The 17,773-nt window shown below is 26.4% G+C and overlaps 1 protein-coding gene across 1 annotated transcript; it reads right to left on the bottom strand.

The window, feature by feature from the left end:
- Nucleotides 1–10,187: 10,187 nt before the first annotated feature.
- Nucleotides 10,188–13,429, bottom strand: LOC127245534 (protein terminal ear1). Its single transcript, XM_051266494.1, has 5 exons — nucleotides 12,471–13,429; nucleotides 11,408–12,071; nucleotides 11,147–11,287; nucleotides 10,926–11,067; nucleotides 10,188–10,848 (listed from the first exon to the last, which is right to left on the bottom strand). The coding sequence occupies exons 1-5, from the start codon at nucleotides 13,147–13,149 to the stop codon at nucleotides 10,570–10,572; spliced, it is 1,905 nt and encodes a 634-aa protein (XP_051122451.1). The 5' UTR covers nucleotides 13,150–13,429; the 3' UTR covers nucleotides 10,188–10,569.
- Nucleotides 13,430–17,773: the final 4,344 nt, after the last annotated feature.

The following is a 17,773-nucleotide window of genomic DNA, read 5'->3' as shown; positions in this document are numbered from 1 at the left end:
ATTAATATTTCTTGGAAATGAAATGCTAAAATTAATAAATGGGGTAGTTAGTAGTTATAGTGGAAGAATTAAAAGAAAGCTCCCATCAATTTAATTAATTTCGTGTCATACAATACAATACTAAGTAGACAAGATAGATTAGATTTTTTGATTAGATAGATAGATACACCATACATACACAGAACATGAAGAAGAAGAAGAAGAATAAAGAAAATACTCCCTCCGTCTCGGATATTTTATTCACTTTACCATAGACACGAGAATTTAGAAAGAGTATAATTAATAAATAATTTAAAATATATTATTAAATAATTATCGTATAATAAAAATAATTATAGATTAAAATTAAAATAAGTGATTTGTATAATTAAAATTAAAAAATTTATAAATTAAATTTTTAAAAATAAAATTAAAGTATACTCCCTCCGTCCCACAATTAAATTAGTTTAAAAAATATTGAGTTAGGTAGTTAATTAGTTTGATTAATAAATTTAATAAAGTGTTATATATTAAATATTTTTTACTTGATAAAATATTAAATTAAAAGTTAAAATTTTTTATTTACTGATATTATTTAAAAATAATAATAATAATTGTATTTTTTGTAAATCAATGCATGCATTTAGATTTAAAAATTAATAATTTTAATAACTTAAATGTAATTTATACAATAAAAAAATATAATAAAAAAATTTATATAAACAATACATACCAAATTTAATACCACATCGCATACGTACATTACAAAATTTTTTGTATGATATTTTACCGTACCGTACAAATATTTTGGTATACCAAATTTGCGAATAAAAAATACTGAATTACGGAAATAACATGCATATTCGTAAAAAAAATATTGAAAAAATTTCAAAATTTCAATACAATATGACTTTTTTTGTATGATAACAATATATAATAAGATATTTTCAGTATATAGATAATTAAAAAAAATTGGTATTTTTGTATATACTGATTATTTGATACAATATCGATATATTATTTAATAAATTAAAAAATTGAGTACGACATACAATATATTTCGATATTTTCGGTATACTATCTCAAATCATCTCTAATTGAATTGAATACACGGTATACCGAAATTAAAAATAAGTTTATAATTTTGCATTATAAATAAGTTCTATTTTTTATTCTTTTTAACAAATAAAAAAAATCAATATCAAATCTATTTTTAATTAATTTTTCAGTTATAAATTTTCAAATCAAACATCAAATTTTTATTATATATTATATTAAAATTTAATTTTAATATTAAATGAATATTTATTTATATAATATTAAATATTTATTATTTTTATTATTTAAAATTTTAGGTCAACTTCTAAATTTACAATTAAAAAATAATAAAACTAAAGATATTAGTAAATTAATAAAATATAGTTAATTTTTTTAATTAAAAATATTAATTATTAATTATTACTATAATAAAAAAATAGACTAATTTTATGGGACGGTTAAAAAATGAACAATGAATTAATTATGGAGAGTATAATTATTTTTTAAAAAATAATAAATAACAAAATAAGTGAAAAAAAAAAAAAAAAGACAAAATAAACAAGGGGATGGAGGGATCAATACTCTACTAATAGGGAAGTGGATAGGATTTCTTTCTTGCCTGTCTCATCATCATTATCATCCATAATATAGTCTTTCTGTCTAGAAAAATAATTTTATTTGTATTATATCAAAATTTTAAAAATAATATTATTATTTATTTTTTACCTATTTAATTTGCCTATTTTGTTATTTTCATATATTTCATGTAATTTTTTTAAATATAATTATATATTTTAATTATATTTTAAAATTTATATATATTTTTTATTTAAATACATTATTTAATCATTTTAATATTAATACTTATTTTCTTCCGTAACAAATTATTCAATTTTTTCATTTTGGTATATCCTATAACAAAATACTCCCTCCATTTCAGATATCATGTCTGCTAGACTGTAAATACGGTATTTTAGGAGTGGTGTAATTAGTAGATAATTAAGAATGTATTAGTGAAAATAATTATTTTATAATATAAATAATTATAAATTAAAATTGAGATAACTAATTAGTTTAATTAAAATTTAAAAAAATAAAAATTTAAAATGAGATTAAAGTGTGTAATCATTTTTCAAAAAATGAAAGTGACATGGTATGTGGGACGGACAGAAACGGCAACGTGGACATGGTATCTGGGACGGAGGGAGTATTTATTTTCTTTTTTAGTAATTGTACAAATTACCTAACACTACAAATACCCTTATAACTTACAATATATTACACAAATGTCATTACTTTTATATCACATAATTATTTTAGTCATTTATATTTTATTCATACTTACATATTAATATACACTAAACTATGTGTAAAAAACAAACATATACTTACTCATGGGACGGAGGGAGTATAATTATTTAATAAAAATAATTATTATATTTACAGATATATTTTTTAATTATTATCTAAAACTCCGTGCCCCATCTAATATGGTCAAATTAATTGGGACGGAGACAGTTAATATAGTACTCCCTCTGTCCAGTTAGAAAGTACACATATTTCTATTTTAAGACGTTCAATTACAAAGTAAACATTGCATTAAATATCATACTTTACATCACATCATTACTTTTATACAAAAAAAACAAGACCAAAAATGTCATTACACTACTTTTAACTACCCAAAAATAAATCTATACATGTAAATGGATGGAGAAAATATTATATTAATAATTGATAAAACATACATGAATAAATTTTTTATATAAATATTAATATGTTACTAAAAAAAGAATAATACTTATGTAATAATAATGTCAAAATAATTTATTTTTATAAAAACGGATAAAAATAATAAAAATATAACTATTGTACCATGACGACTTAAGTAATACTAATAATCATTGTTACTCCCCTTTTTAAATAACAGTTATACATTTTCTATTTTAATATGTTTCGTGAAAGTTGTTTTTATTGTAGTAAATTTATCAATATTAAATATATTTAATAAATATAAATTAATTTAATTAAAAATTTAATATTTTCAATGTAGAATTCATTTTAAACAAAAATTATTTTTATCTCTCGTTAATTATCTTAGTTAAATTTTTTACATCTTTACAAAATATAATGTATATATTTTATTGAGATAATAATATTTAAAATATCTACATAAATTTATTTTGTCCGGCTACAAAGTAAACATTTATTTTTTGGTGCAAAGTTTAAGAAATAATATTTTCTCCGTCTCACTTAATTTATCCACTCTCTTTATTTCCATATGTTTCACATATTTTGTTTTTTTTTTTGTTTTTTGAAATATAATTATATATTTAATCACATTTTTAAATTTAGAATTTGTTTTATTTTAATTAAATTATTTAGTTATCTTAATCTTAATTTATAATTATTTTTATAAAATTATAATTATTTTAACTAATACACTTTTTTTATTAATTACATAATACCTAAAATTTTGTATCTAAGGTAAAATGGACAAATTAGTTGGGACGGAGAGAGTAGTATTTTAATGGTAATAAGTCGTTGAAAGTAATGTAATAAAATTTTTGCCTTTATCTTTTTGCGTAGAAACACTAATGTGATATAAAATAAAAGTATTTGTGGAAAATAGTGAGATATTTAATAAAATTGTTATTTTGTAACTGGATATCCCAAATAGAAATATGTATATTTTTTAATCAGAATAAGTATATATTTTATTTATATTTGTCAGTCTCAATTCAAATTACTCTTTTTACTATTTTCGACTATCTCACTAAAAAATACTCTCTCCGTCCCAAACACCCTGCAATATTTTATTTTTTATTTATCCAAAAGTCACTGCAACGTTTTCAAATTTAAAAATAATTAATTATATTTTTATATATATTAATATACATTTTACTTTATCCGATCAAATCACTTTAATAAAATAAATAAATAATCATTTTTCTCTCCATTCATATCACTTAATCTTCAAATTATCATACTTAATACTATCCACCTAAATTATCGTGCCGAACACAATGTTGCATGGTTTTTGAGACGGAGGGAATATTTTTTTTAATAAAAGTAATTACATACTCCCTCCGTCCCAATACAATAGTCTTGTGTACCATTTTTGTCCGTTCCAAAATAATAGTCTCATTTCCATAAATAACCATATCACCATAAAACTATCCATACTTTTTCATTATTATTACACAATTGCCACTACTTTTTACACAAATATACTCACAAGGGCAAAAAAGTCATTTATCATTAATTTTTACTAACTATCAATATAATATCAATATTTCTTAAATCACGCCCCAAAATAATAGTCTTATTTTTATAAATAACTTTATCACTATAAAAATACCCTTATTTTTTCATTATTATTACACAATTGCCACTACTTTTTACCTTAATACACTCACAAAGGCAAAAAAGACTTTTACTCATACTTTCTATCCACTATTAATATAATATAAATATTCATTAAATCTCATATCCAACACAACAAAGACTATAATTCTAGGACGAATGAAGTATTATTATTAATCTACTACAAAATTCACAAAGACTCATTTCAAATGGAACAGAGGGAGTATATATTAATTTTAATTTTAAAAATATCAATACTATCATTTACATTAAAAAAATAATAAAATAATATTATAATTTCCTATCATTTGTTTATTAAATATATATTTTTAAAATATTGTATCACTAATTAAACATGTCAATTATTATTCTGTACGTCATCCAATTGTATAATCTTTCGATAGATATGAATTTTAAGAAAAATGATTAAAATAAATTCTTTTACTTTTTAGAATAAAAAAAAAATGATAATTTCTTACTTAGAAACAAAAATTAAATTTAAATAACAATTTAAAATAAATAATAACATTAAAAAACAAATAAAGTATACAATTTAAAATAAAATAAGTATAAATAATGGCAGGACCATTTAGTAACTGTTAAGAAGCCGTCGAAATGGAGCAAGAACAAGACACTGAAAACATGGGTAACCATGTCATGCCCCATATATATATATATATAAATTACTCTCTTTATTCCACATAATTTATCTCTATTTTATATTTTCGTATGTTCTACGTAATTTGTCCTTTTATTTTTTAAAAATATTAATATATATTTTAATCATATTTAAAATTTTAAATTTTATAAATTTTAAATTTTAATTAAATTATTTAATTATTTTAATTTAATTTATAATTACTTTTTATACATCTAGGGTGTGTTTGTTTGGAGGATTGGATTGGATTTACACTATTTATCCAATTTTTTCCCCTCAAAAACATCAAATCAAACACCTATTTTTTATTTTTTATATTATACTAAAAATCAATTTTACATTCAAAAGATCACATCAACACATATTTATATCACATCATACAACTATTCAAATTCAAAATTTTTACTATTCAAATCCCAATTCAAAATCCACCCCAAACAAACACATCCCTAATCAACATCATGTCAAAGGTCTTAACCCAATCATCTTATATATGCATACATATATATATATATATCCCAAACCCCACTTCTATTATGACTGTATTTTTTGGGAATTTCTTCACGGTACGTGTGTAGTGTAGGGCAGGGTTTGGTTATTTATAAAATTTTACCTATTATTTTATTATTCTATTTTTTTTTAAAAAAATATCAAATTAAATATTTAATTTTTATTTATTTTATTATATTAAAATTTAATTTTACATTCGAAACATTACATTAATACACATTTATATCAAATCAAATACTTCATCCGTTCTAATACAATAGTCCTGTTTACTATTTTTGTCTGTTCCAAAATAATAGTCTCATTTCCATAAATAATTATATCACTATAAAACTATCCTTACTTTTTCATTATTATTACACAATTGTCACTATTTTTTACACTAATACACTCACAAGAACAAAAAAGTTTTTTACTCGTACTTTTTACTCACTATCAATATAATATCAATATTCCTTAAATCTCATACCAAACACAACCTAAACTATAATTTTGGAACGAAGGGGGTAATTATTTCAATTCAAAATTTTACTATTCAAAATCAAAACTCAAAACCAAAATGTAAAACTAAACACACTTGTAGTTTCTATGTACATTTGTTTCTATATATTATTATGAGCCAACATTATGGTCTCCATCATGTCATGTCTCCCACTATATATATATATATATATACATATATTCACACTTTGTCACAAAATTTATTCCATGTTAAGCAAAATGGACAATATTTACATTTATGGGCAAGTTCTAAGGAATCAAGAATATAGCCATCCACCTCCCACCCACCCCAAGATATCACTAAAAATACAATCTTTACCATTCTTGGAGAGTGATGCATATAAATCAAGAACAAATCCAAGTGGGTTCTTGTTTTTATTTTTATCTCTAACATTATTTTGTGGTGTTGGTAGGAAACAACAAATAAAATTATAAAAACATAAATAAATTAAATATAAATACGAGGTTGGCACTGTAGCCAAAAAAAAAAATTAAAAAAAGAAGGCCCACATAGATAGAGAGTGACGTGGCAAGCATCGAAGGGCACCACGTGTCAGAACCCCATGGTAGAGATGATTAACACATATTGAGCAAAAGGACAAGTCTGACAAAATGAAAAGAAAGAGCTGCGGTTCTGTGAAAGTATGCATTTAATGGCCCAGAGCAGATACCGCAGGGAACTGTTGTTTTTCAACTGTAGACAAAAATTAGTAATCCCAATCCCCTGGGGCCCCCACCCCCACCCCCACCCCCACCCCACCTATAACAAAATAAAAAAATTAAATAAAAAAATAATAATAATAAATTCAAACCTCAATTTAATTTAATTAGTAAAATAAAAATTGCATATATATGGAAATCTGGGGAGTGCTCCAATGAAGCAGGGCAGTGTATGCAAGTATGAAAGACAAATACAGAAGTTGACCCACTGGTAAGAACTACAACTGTTACAAACATATACTTCCTCGGTCCGTCTTTTGGGTATTGGCACGGATGGATATAAAATAAGAATGTAAAAAAAAAAAATACTAAAATGCTCTTCTTTAAGAATTAAAAAAAATAGATTACAGTAATAATTAGGGATAGTTTGAAAAAATACGAATAATTTTGTTATAATGTATGGACTATAATTACTAAATAAAAAAACAAGACAATTGTTTTAAAACGAACAAAAATAAAAAAATAAGACAACTCTTTTAGTACGGAGGAAGTATATATATATATATTTATTTATTTATTTATGGGCCAATGAAAAAAATTAAATTTAAAAAAATGGAGTAGTGCAAAAGAGGAGATTATTTTTCCCTAAAAGAAGACTGCATATTTTGTAGCTTTCAGATGGGAATCTGCTTGGATTCTGCTTTTGATCCATCATGCACTGTATCATTGTTTTGACCACTTTCTTACATACATACATATACATGTTTTATTTATTTATTAAATTGTAAAAATTTAATTTTTTTTTTTTTTAAAATTATTTTAATTTGATTGCAGGTTGAAGATGGTATTTCAGGAAATCCTTCCTTCACTATTTATGGCTAATATTTATGTCTGTAAAGGCACAGACTTGACAGTCCCTAATGCCCTAATTAAGGAACACAAGTTTATTTGCCTTTATAATTAATACTCCTACTTTTAGGGGCGTTTGTTCCGTGGATTGGATTTTAAATTAACTATTTTTTTTATTTTTTTTTAAAAAATATCAAATTAAATACTTATTTTTTATATTATACTAAAAATCAATTTTACATTTAAAACATCACGTTAATACCTATTTATATCACATCATACAACTATTCAAATTTAAAATTTTTACTGTTCAAATCTCAACTCAAAATCCAAACTCCCAAACAAACACACCCTTACTTTCTAGAATTTTTACTTTATTTTTTATTTTTGTTTGTGTTTCGAAAATTCACCCTATTTTTTCCCCTTTAAAAACAACAAATCAAACGCCTGTTTTTCATTTTTTATATTATACTAAAAATCAATTTTACATTCAAAATATCACGTCAACACCTATTTATATCACATCATACAACTATTCAAATTCAAAATTTTTACTATTCAAATCTCAACTCAAAATCCAAACCCCAAACAAACACACCCTTGATGTTTTTCCTATTCTACCTCAAATGTCTATACTTCGGATATATTACCTCCGTCCACGTCCACGGAAGATTGAGCCTTTTTGTCAGTAACATGGTATTTTAGATAATATAAATTATTAAGTTATTAATAATAAGTTAAAATAATATTTTATTAGTCTTTTTTTTTAGATGTGTAGTGTTGTTGGTATTTTAAATATTTTAAACAATTATATCTCAATATAAAATATATGCAATATGAATATCATTTTGTAGACAATAAAACTTTATATAATACAAATAAATAAAACAATATATTTATTTATTTATTATTATCATAAATTAGTTTTAAAAAAAATGAAGAGTTTTAAAGGTAGATAAAAATATTTGTTAATTGAAAAAAGATATATAAATAAAAGGATTTTGAGTGGGTCATATGTTAGAAATTTAATTTAATTGATTTATATTTGTTAAGTATGTTTAACATTGATAAACCTGTCAAAAAATATAAAGGGATCATCATTTTTTAAACGAAGAAATTGGATCATCTGTGGTCGGATGAAGGAAGTATAATATTCTTTTGTATTTGTATTTTAGTAAAAATGCACAAAACACTATGTGTTTTATTGATCGCCTAAAATATCTTGTGTTAATATAAAATTTATACGAAACAACTTTTTTTTTATCCAAAATTGAAATTTCATTCTAACTAATTACATAAATTATGTAAGTTTAATATAAATAAAACACGCTAAATATCTTAATATTTTTTTTTGAATAAAATAAATAAATGATTAATCCTTTATTTTTATAATTTTTAGAAATAAATTGTTATCTGATTTTTATTTATTTAAAATTGAAAATAAATGATTAATCAATTATTTATTTATTTATTTTATTAAAAAAATTATTTAAAATATTTTATGTTTTTTATTTGTTTAAAATTTGAGTAATTTAGGTCTTTATGTAGAATTAAATATCAGTTTTGGATAAGGAGAGTATTTCGTACAAACTTTACATTAACATAAAGAGTTTCACACAATAAATAAAATATAAAGTATTTTGTGCATTTTTTTAAAAACACAATGGGTAGTATATGATTTACCCCCTATTATTTTTATAATTTTTATAGTAGTCCGTTCTACATAATCTATCTTTTTTTTAGTTTTTTTTAAAAAACTGAAAAACAATTAAATTTTTAGTTTTTTTAAAAAAATGATTATACTATTTAATTGTTTTTCATTTTTATATTTATAATTTAAATTTAATTAATTATTTATTTTAATATATAATTATTTATATGATATAATAATTTTTTTTATTAATATATTTTAAAATTGTTCATATCTAAAAACAGGACAAATAAAGTAGAATGAAAAAAATAGATTTTGTACTTACTCACTTTTATATATTGTGCAATTTCTATTGTTCTAAAATATATTTGCACGATTTTTTTGGTAAGTGCTTTTTTTGTTATGAATTGACAAAATAGTAGAGATTAAAAGTAATAATTGAAGTGTAAAAATGTAAAATATGTGTTTAAAAAAAATGAAATATGATAATAATTGTTGAACATTTCAAATAGAAAAGTACAACTTTAATTTTTGGACCACGGGAATATTAAATAGAATAATTTGAAATTAAATCATACGATAAAAAATATTATATATATATATTATTTTAATAAATATAAAATAAAATATAATTAATTATTTTTTATTTAGAAGATATTACTGAATATATATGAAATATAACAAAATAAAAATTATCATTAGGAAATATCACAATTTATATTTATTTTACCAAAATATAACAATCAAAATTCCGAGACCAATTTGAGAGACCGAAGAAGTATTTACTTGGTAATTATTAAAGAATTAATTATAATTGGAATGATGAAATCTGGTCGCATTCCTCGTTATTTACTCTCTCCTCATCCAACAAAGAGATTCTTGAATGTTTCCAATGTATATAATCCTTTTTATTTTATTTTTGTAGGGGAATTTTCTCACGAAAAAAAATAAAAATTAAATTATTAATTGAAAGCCCTAACAAGAAATTGTGACATAAACAAAGATAAGTAAATATTTTTTGCGACAGTGATAAGTAAAAAGGAAGCAAAAAGTACAGAGCTTTAAGAAAGCCCTAAGAACACATCTATGCCTGCTGCTGCTGCTGCTGCTACTGTTTATACCGACCATACAATCAAAAAACATTCCAACATTTCGGATTATACGAGATTAGATACACACGCACGAAGGGGAGACGAGTTCAGCCTCAGGCCCGATCGATCGGGTAGGCACTGCCGCCATTGCTTTTAGGGCTCGGAGCTCGACGACAATTCCAATGGAGATGGCCGGCGGCAGTTTGGAGAAGATGAGAGGGGTGATCGATTGATTAATTTCTTAACGAGATTTGGGTCCGCCCCGCGAATCAGTCGTCGGAGCTCCGGCAGACTCCGCCGTCTTCTTCGTCGTCGCCATCTTCTTCGACCTGGGTAGTGTCTGATTGAGCCTTCGAGCTCGCCGGAGAAGAGGGAGACGGTGAAGCAAGCAGCAGCGCCGGCGCCGGCGCCGGCGGGCGGCCGATGATCGGCACCGGTTCGGTGAGCGTCCGGCCGTCGCGGGGAGGGTTGAACACCACCGGCATATACTCCTCGGCGTCGTCGGGGAATTTGGAGTTCTTGAAATGCTCCCTCAGAGCTTCCAATCCCTAATTTTTGTTCTTCCATATTCTCAGAAAATTCCCAAAATTTGCAGAAGATGATAAATCAATACAAATAATCTAACCTGCAATCGGGCATAGGTAACTTCACAGATTTTTCTCGAATTAAAAACCTCCCAATTTTGATGATGAAAAGCTTTGTAGAGCCTCAATGTCGCCTCAGGAGATGTCATGTTGACGAAGCCATATCCGACATTGCATTTGTTGCTGCAATTGAAGCAAAAATCAGACCTCAAATAAACAAGGGTTTCAAGAAATGGATATATTAAAAAAAAATAATAATCACATGAAATCAATGGGTAGGTAGACGAAATCGTAAGCAGACAACGGCTGTTCTTCGCCGCCATCGCCGCCGCCGTCGCCGGCGGCCAACTGCTCGTTGCAGTGAATGCAGTGATTGTCCAGCATGTTCAGCAGTAGCTTCTGACTGCAAATCAAAAAAAAAAAAAAAAAAAAAAATTTGAAAAATCAATTTCGATTATATTAATGAGAATATTTTGGACAAACGAGCAAGCAATCCTCAAAAAAAAAAAATCGATTTAATTACCTGTACTTGTTGGGGATGTTTTTGATCATGACAGTGGTTCTCGAATCCCTACTGCAATTCAAATCCACCATTATCGCATCTTCATTGATAAGAAACCGCGGGTCGTGATCCTTCCCATGGCGTCCGCCGCCGCCTTTCCACGGCCTGCCGCCGCCGCCGTGGTTAACGGCGGCGGAGCTTTCTCCTTTCCTGGCGCCATTGTTCTTCCTGCTGATTCTCCCGCTCGAACACTCGTCATTAATGCATAAATTGCTCACCGATTCATGAATCGACGACGCCCCGCTGCTTGAACTCTTGCTCCCGCTCCCGCCGCCGCTAGGGTTTCCTCTCGACCGGTAGCTCCGGCCCGCCGCCGCCCGGAGAAAATGCCTGCTTTCCGGCCGCCGCGTCGGAGAAACCGGAGATGTCTGATTATGATGATGATGATAATTGGGAGAATTCGGATATATGGATTTCCTCGGAGAATCGTTATTATTCTGAGATCCTCTCCAGAATTTCTTGCAGTAATGGCCGCCGGGACGACTGAATTCGATGACGAGATTCTTCCCGAAGATTTCTTTGCCGTTCATCTCCGCCATAGCTTTTGCAGCGTTGCGGACATCGTAGAACTCCACAAACCTTTGGTTCCTTTTGTTTGGTGTGTCTCTGAGCTCTTTCACGGGCCCTTCTCGACGACAATATTATTCAAATCAAAACAAGAGACAAAGATAATACGAAATTTTAAAAAAAAAAAAAAAAAAAGGGAATTGCAGGCAGAAGAAGACAATTATTGTTCACAAATTAATGTGGTCAAGAAAAGGACCCGACTCTTCAATTAAGACGGGGAACACAACACACACACACACACTTGAAACGAGTGTTTGCATTCCCCAACGAAATCTCACTGTAGATCTCTTCAACCCATAATTACACCCTGAAAACATCTGATTCACAGTAGGACTGCACCCAATTGAATTCCAGACTCATTTACAGCAATCAGAAGAAAGAAATTAGAAACCCTAGTTTTTCAATTTCAAAATTAGGGTTTATGTTAATTTGGGGGTGGAGAAGATGATGGACATACCGAATTGCTGGAAAATCTGTTGGAGGTGAGAAGAGGAGACGGCGGAGTCCAAATTGAATATGACAATGGTGCCTTGGTTGTTGCCATCGGGTAGACCAGAGGTCACCGCGTTTATGTACTGGGCCCACACCACGCGCCCGGAGATGAGCCCACGCGCCGCCTGGGGAGGGAGCGGCGCCGCCGCCATCGCAAGTCCGACGGAATTGCTCAGGACGGCCTCGTAATGGCGGCCGAGGCGGAACTGCTGCTGCATGTGCTGCTCCTGAATCGACACCAGCGCCGCCTGGGCATCGCGTACGTCGTAGAAGTGGACCGTTACTAAACCCTCGCGGCGGCGCTCCATCTGCACGGCGCGGACGTCGCCGAAGACTTCCAATTCGCGGCGTACCGTCGACTCGCTGACGGAGGCCGGGACCATGCTGAGGAGCAAGGTCCGGGACGGGGTGGCCGACGACGGGGGTAAGGAGACCGGCAGCGGCGGCGGAGGCTCGGCCGGGGGCGGGGCGGCGGCGGCGACGAACGCCGGCCGGCCGTATCCGATGTCGTAGACCGCCGGCTGCGGGTAGGGGAAGAAAATTTGGGGGTGGGCCGCCACGGCGAAGGAGGCGGCGGGGATGAATTCTTGCGCCGCCGGGTCGAGGTGGCGCGGCGGAAACCCTGGGAAACCCGGTTCGTTCATCGCCGGCGAATCAAACCCGGTTTAGCAAAAAAACGATAAACGGCTACAAAGAAAATTTTCCGATGGTGATAGCTGATTTTGTTGTGGATTTTCAGTACATATCTCTCTCTCTTTCTCTCTCTAGACTGACTTTGTTCGATATCGTAATCTCCTCATTCTCTCTCTCTATCTTTCTCTCTCTCACTTACTAGTGCGTGATGTGTGTGAGAGAGAGAGAGAGGGGGGAATGGCAGTAGACAGCGCAGAAGATAGAGAGAAAGGGAGTGTAATAAAGAGAAGATGTGAGTATGCCTGATACGCCTTTCTCTTCTCAAACATGCCTCTTATTTATTGAAATTTTATTTTAATATTAATTAAAATTACAATAAGGATTCTAATGTTACCACATTAATCAATTATAAAATAAAATTTGAACAATAAATAATATTTCGTAGTACAATTGTATGTTTAAATATTTGAATAGAAATTTTAATAAAAATATATATTTCCTCTGGCCAATATTATATATATATCCAAAAGGTTACTATAAATACAAAAATTTAGAATAAATATAATTAGTAGATAATTAAAAATATATTAATAAAAATAATTCTTTATAATATAAATAATTATAAATTAAAATTAAAATAATTAATTTAATTAAAAATTTTAAAAAAATATATATTAAAAATTTTAAAATAAAATTAAAATGTAAAATCATTTAAAAAAAAATAGTTCACTATTTTTATTTTTGACACTACTTTAATTTTCAAAATTATTATATTTAAATAAATGAGTGAGTTTTAAACATAATACAACAACTTGGAAAGGGAAAAAGAAAAAAAAAAAAAAGTTTGAATGAGTGTTATGAATAAAATATTAGAAGTTTAATTAAATTTATCGATGAACGATATAAAAAATGAATAAATGTTTACGTGTAAGATGTTAAAAAATTAATTAGATTAATTTAAATCTATTAAATTTATTTAATACTAATAAATTTATTAAAAAATAAAAGACGACAGTGAGATAGACTAAAATAAAAAAAAAAATATGTCCTAACGGATAGATAGAGTACTTTGTGAGTTTATTTGGTAACAAAGTGTATGTGTATTTATAAGTATAGAAAGTATAATTGTGCATATTAATTGAGGTTTGACGACGCGTGTACATGTATATATTCGGGGAAAATTTTTCTGTTTTGTAATGATATTTATTGTAAATAATTTTCAAATTTAAATTTAAATAGTTCGCCTTTTCGTTTTTACCTGTATGGATTAATATAAATTTACATCGATCCTACTTTAATTTGTAATTTAGTATATGTTAAACGTATATTGAATTTATGCAATGAGTTGGATCGAGGGCATTTAAACATGGGGTGTATTAAACATTAATTTGTATTTTGAAAATAAATAAATTTGAATCAAACTAATTATTCAATATAATATTGTATATATATATATATATATAAAGTTAAACTTTGAAATCATATATTAAAAAAAAAAAAAAAACATATAAAATAAGTTTCTTAGGAAAAAAATAAATAAATACAACTAAAACATAGCCTATTAAAGATGTCAAACATTAAACACTGCCTTGATAAATAAAAGGAAACTAATGAAGGAAAATAAAGGTATGTTAGAGCTTGCATTATTATTATTATTATTATTATTATTATTATTATTATTATTATTTTAAATACTTTCTCCAACTACAAATTAATCTCCTACTTTTTTATTTGGGACGTCAAACAACTATTATCCTATTTTCTTTTTTAAATACAAATTTTACATTTTTATTCTTCATTCATTTATTACTTTTCATCCCTACCATACAATCAAGGGCAAATTTGTTCATTCATAACAAAAAGACAAACACCTAAAAAACGGTGCAAATATACTTTAGGAGAATAGAAATTGAATATATAGTTAAAAAAACAACAATTTAAATACTTATTTTTAATTATTTTAAACTCAAACTCAATATCCAAATCCAGCAAACTTATGTTTGTTTAGAATTTGTATTATTTTAAATAAATACTTATACATGTAATTTTAATAAAACATATTAATTCAACTATAAAAATAATTGCATTAAACTATTACTATTATACAGACTAAGGCAACAGTTATCATGTAGGCTAATCAGCACCATACTGATTAATCGTAATATATTGAATTATATTTTAATTTAACGATAGAAATTAAAAAAAAAAAAAATGAAGGCAAAATGGTAATATAACTTAGCTACTGTAATCTTTCAAGTGACATATATTCCGTGGAATATTTTATATAAAATTTTATATTTTTCACATATTTGCTTTTACTTTTTTTTTTTATTTTTATCTTTTTTCGATTTAATTCTCCAAAATTATTGTAAATAAATGGAGGGAAAAAATGTGTTAATTATTTAATATTTAATTTTACCACTATGTTATAATAATAAGTACATTTTATTTTACGTTTCTATGGTTATTTTATCAATATCTGTCATTGAAATTATGTTAATCACATTGATAACATGTTAATTTTATTTTATCAATTGGAACCATATTTTGTTGAAAGTTTTATGTTACCTATTTTTTGTTCTTAGTTATATATTTTTTATAAAAAAAAGATGAAAAATGAGACACAATCTTCATTATGTAAAAATAAGTTATTTAATTTGGACTGAATATTAATTTGATACCTATTTTTTTCTTTTGTAATAAAAAAATAGCAATAATGATTAAATGTAGTAAAAATAATATATTTTTTGTTAAAAATGTTAAAAATAAAAAAATAAACATATTTTAAATTTTTTATGAGCAAGAAAGTAGTATTATATAAAATAGATATTGTGTAAATATATTAAATTTTAAGGTACTTTTGAATTGTAAATCTTACATGTAATAAAAGAATAATAGTATTAAAAAAGATAGTTTATTAGACCAAATTTATTGAATTTTTGGTAACCCACATCAGTCTTTTCCGCAGTTTTTTTTTTTTTATTAGTGAGAACAAAATTAATTGAAATTGTTTATAATCAAACTAGAATTGATCGAATTTATTTATAATGAGACTAAAATTGATGAATTTTTTATATTGAAATTAAAATTGATAAATTATTGTTATATGGGGATCAAAATTAATTTTTTTCTCAAAATTTTTTAACATATATGCAAAAATTCATTATTTTTAAAGTTTTAAATTAATTTAGTGATAATTACCAAAAATAATAATAATAATAAAATTACAGTCAAACGTTGACCAAACACGTGTGAGATATTGGGAGGGTACAAATATTTCCTATGTGAGATACAAACACCTGAATTAATAATAATTGCAGTAGAATAGTATTGTAGTTTTCCAGGGGTGTTTTCGACAATTCACATATACTTTTTATTACTATTATTATTTTTTTTTTCTAACATTATCAATTCCAATTTTCGACCAGAAAAATTTTCCAATTTAATGTTACAATTTTAAGGTCAATTTGAGATCGTGTAATATATAAAATATTACTTTGTTTTTTAATTAGAAAATGTATTTTGAATAGAATAATCTTAATTATTTGCCAAAACAGATTTACTAAGATTTTCTTATATTAAAAATATAAAAGTTTTAAAATAGTCTAAATTAAAGTAATTATTAAAAATAAATAAAAATCGAAATGTAAGAAGTACGTACACATATTTGTGTATGTATATGAATATTAATTAATTAAAAAGTACTAAATTTCAGTCAGACAGAAAGTGGCAGCAAAGCTGACAGGACAATACATAACATGCAAATTCAATTTTATAAAATTGATCTTTAACAGTATTAAATTAAATTGAATTATTGTAGGGTAGAGTTAAATGGAATTATAATAAAATTTATAATAGTAATTATTATTATTATTATTATTTTTTTATTTTTTAACGAAAGAATAAATAATAATAATAATAAAAGAGCGGTGGTGCACGTGCGCCGGGGATAGATTGTGGAGTATTGACCACAAAGGGCTGAGATTTCCAATGACCCATTTAGAGTGTGTTTGTTTGGAGGATTGGATTTAGATTCAACTATTCATCCAATTTTTTTTTAAAAAAATATTAAATAAAATATCTATTTTTTATTTTTATATTATACTAAAAAATTAATTTTACATTCAAAACATCACATCAATACCTATTTATATCACATAATACAACTATTTAAATTCAAAATTTTTACTATTCAAATCTCAATTCAAAATCCAAACCCCCAAACAAACACACCCTTAATTAAACCAAATTACAATTTTAATGGTTATTAATCATAAAATATATATATATATATGCACACTTATTTATTTTAATTTAATTTTTTTTATTGATATCATTGTACTTGCAATAAAAATAAAATAATAATAATTGAAAATGCGTGGGTTGTTGCGAGTGACCATAATATGCTGCTCGCCATAGTACGTATTTCATATCATATTTATTTCAATAAGTCATTTAATTATTGCACGCTATATATATATATATATATAAGTAAAAAATAATTAAATTAGCATTTTATATGCATCATTGCTGAAATAATTATTATGGAAAAAATCATTTTTGTCTAAATATAATCAAAATCTATCAATTTTAGTTCAAATATACAAATTTTATCAATTTTGGTCTCAATATAAC

The sequence above is a fragment of the Andrographis paniculata genome, unplaced genomic scaffold (genome assembly GCF_009805555.1).
Source record: "Andrographis paniculata isolate CXL003 unplaced genomic scaffold, ASM980555v1 Contig22END, whole genome shotgun sequence".
NCBI lineage: Eukaryota > Viridiplantae > Streptophyta > Magnoliopsida > Lamiales > Acanthaceae > Andrographis > Andrographis paniculata.
This window is presented reverse-complemented; position numbering and strand designations above follow the sequence as displayed.

What these genes read in the sequence shown, in the direction of transcription:
- LOC127245534 (XM_051266494.1), bottom strand. Translation starts at nt 13,149, where the DNA reads ATGAACGAACCGGGTTTCCCAGGGTTTCCGCCGCGCCACCTCGACCCG. An exon ending in AACATCCCCAACAAGTACAG is followed by an intron (nt 11,288 to 11,407) that starts GTAATTAAATCG and finishes TTTGATTTGCAG; the next exon opens with TCAGAAGCTACTGCTGAACA. An exon ending in TACCTACCCATTGATTTCAT is followed by an intron (nt 11,068 to 11,146) that starts GTGATTATTATT and finishes CTTCAATTGCAG; the next exon opens with CAACAAATGCAATGTCGGAT.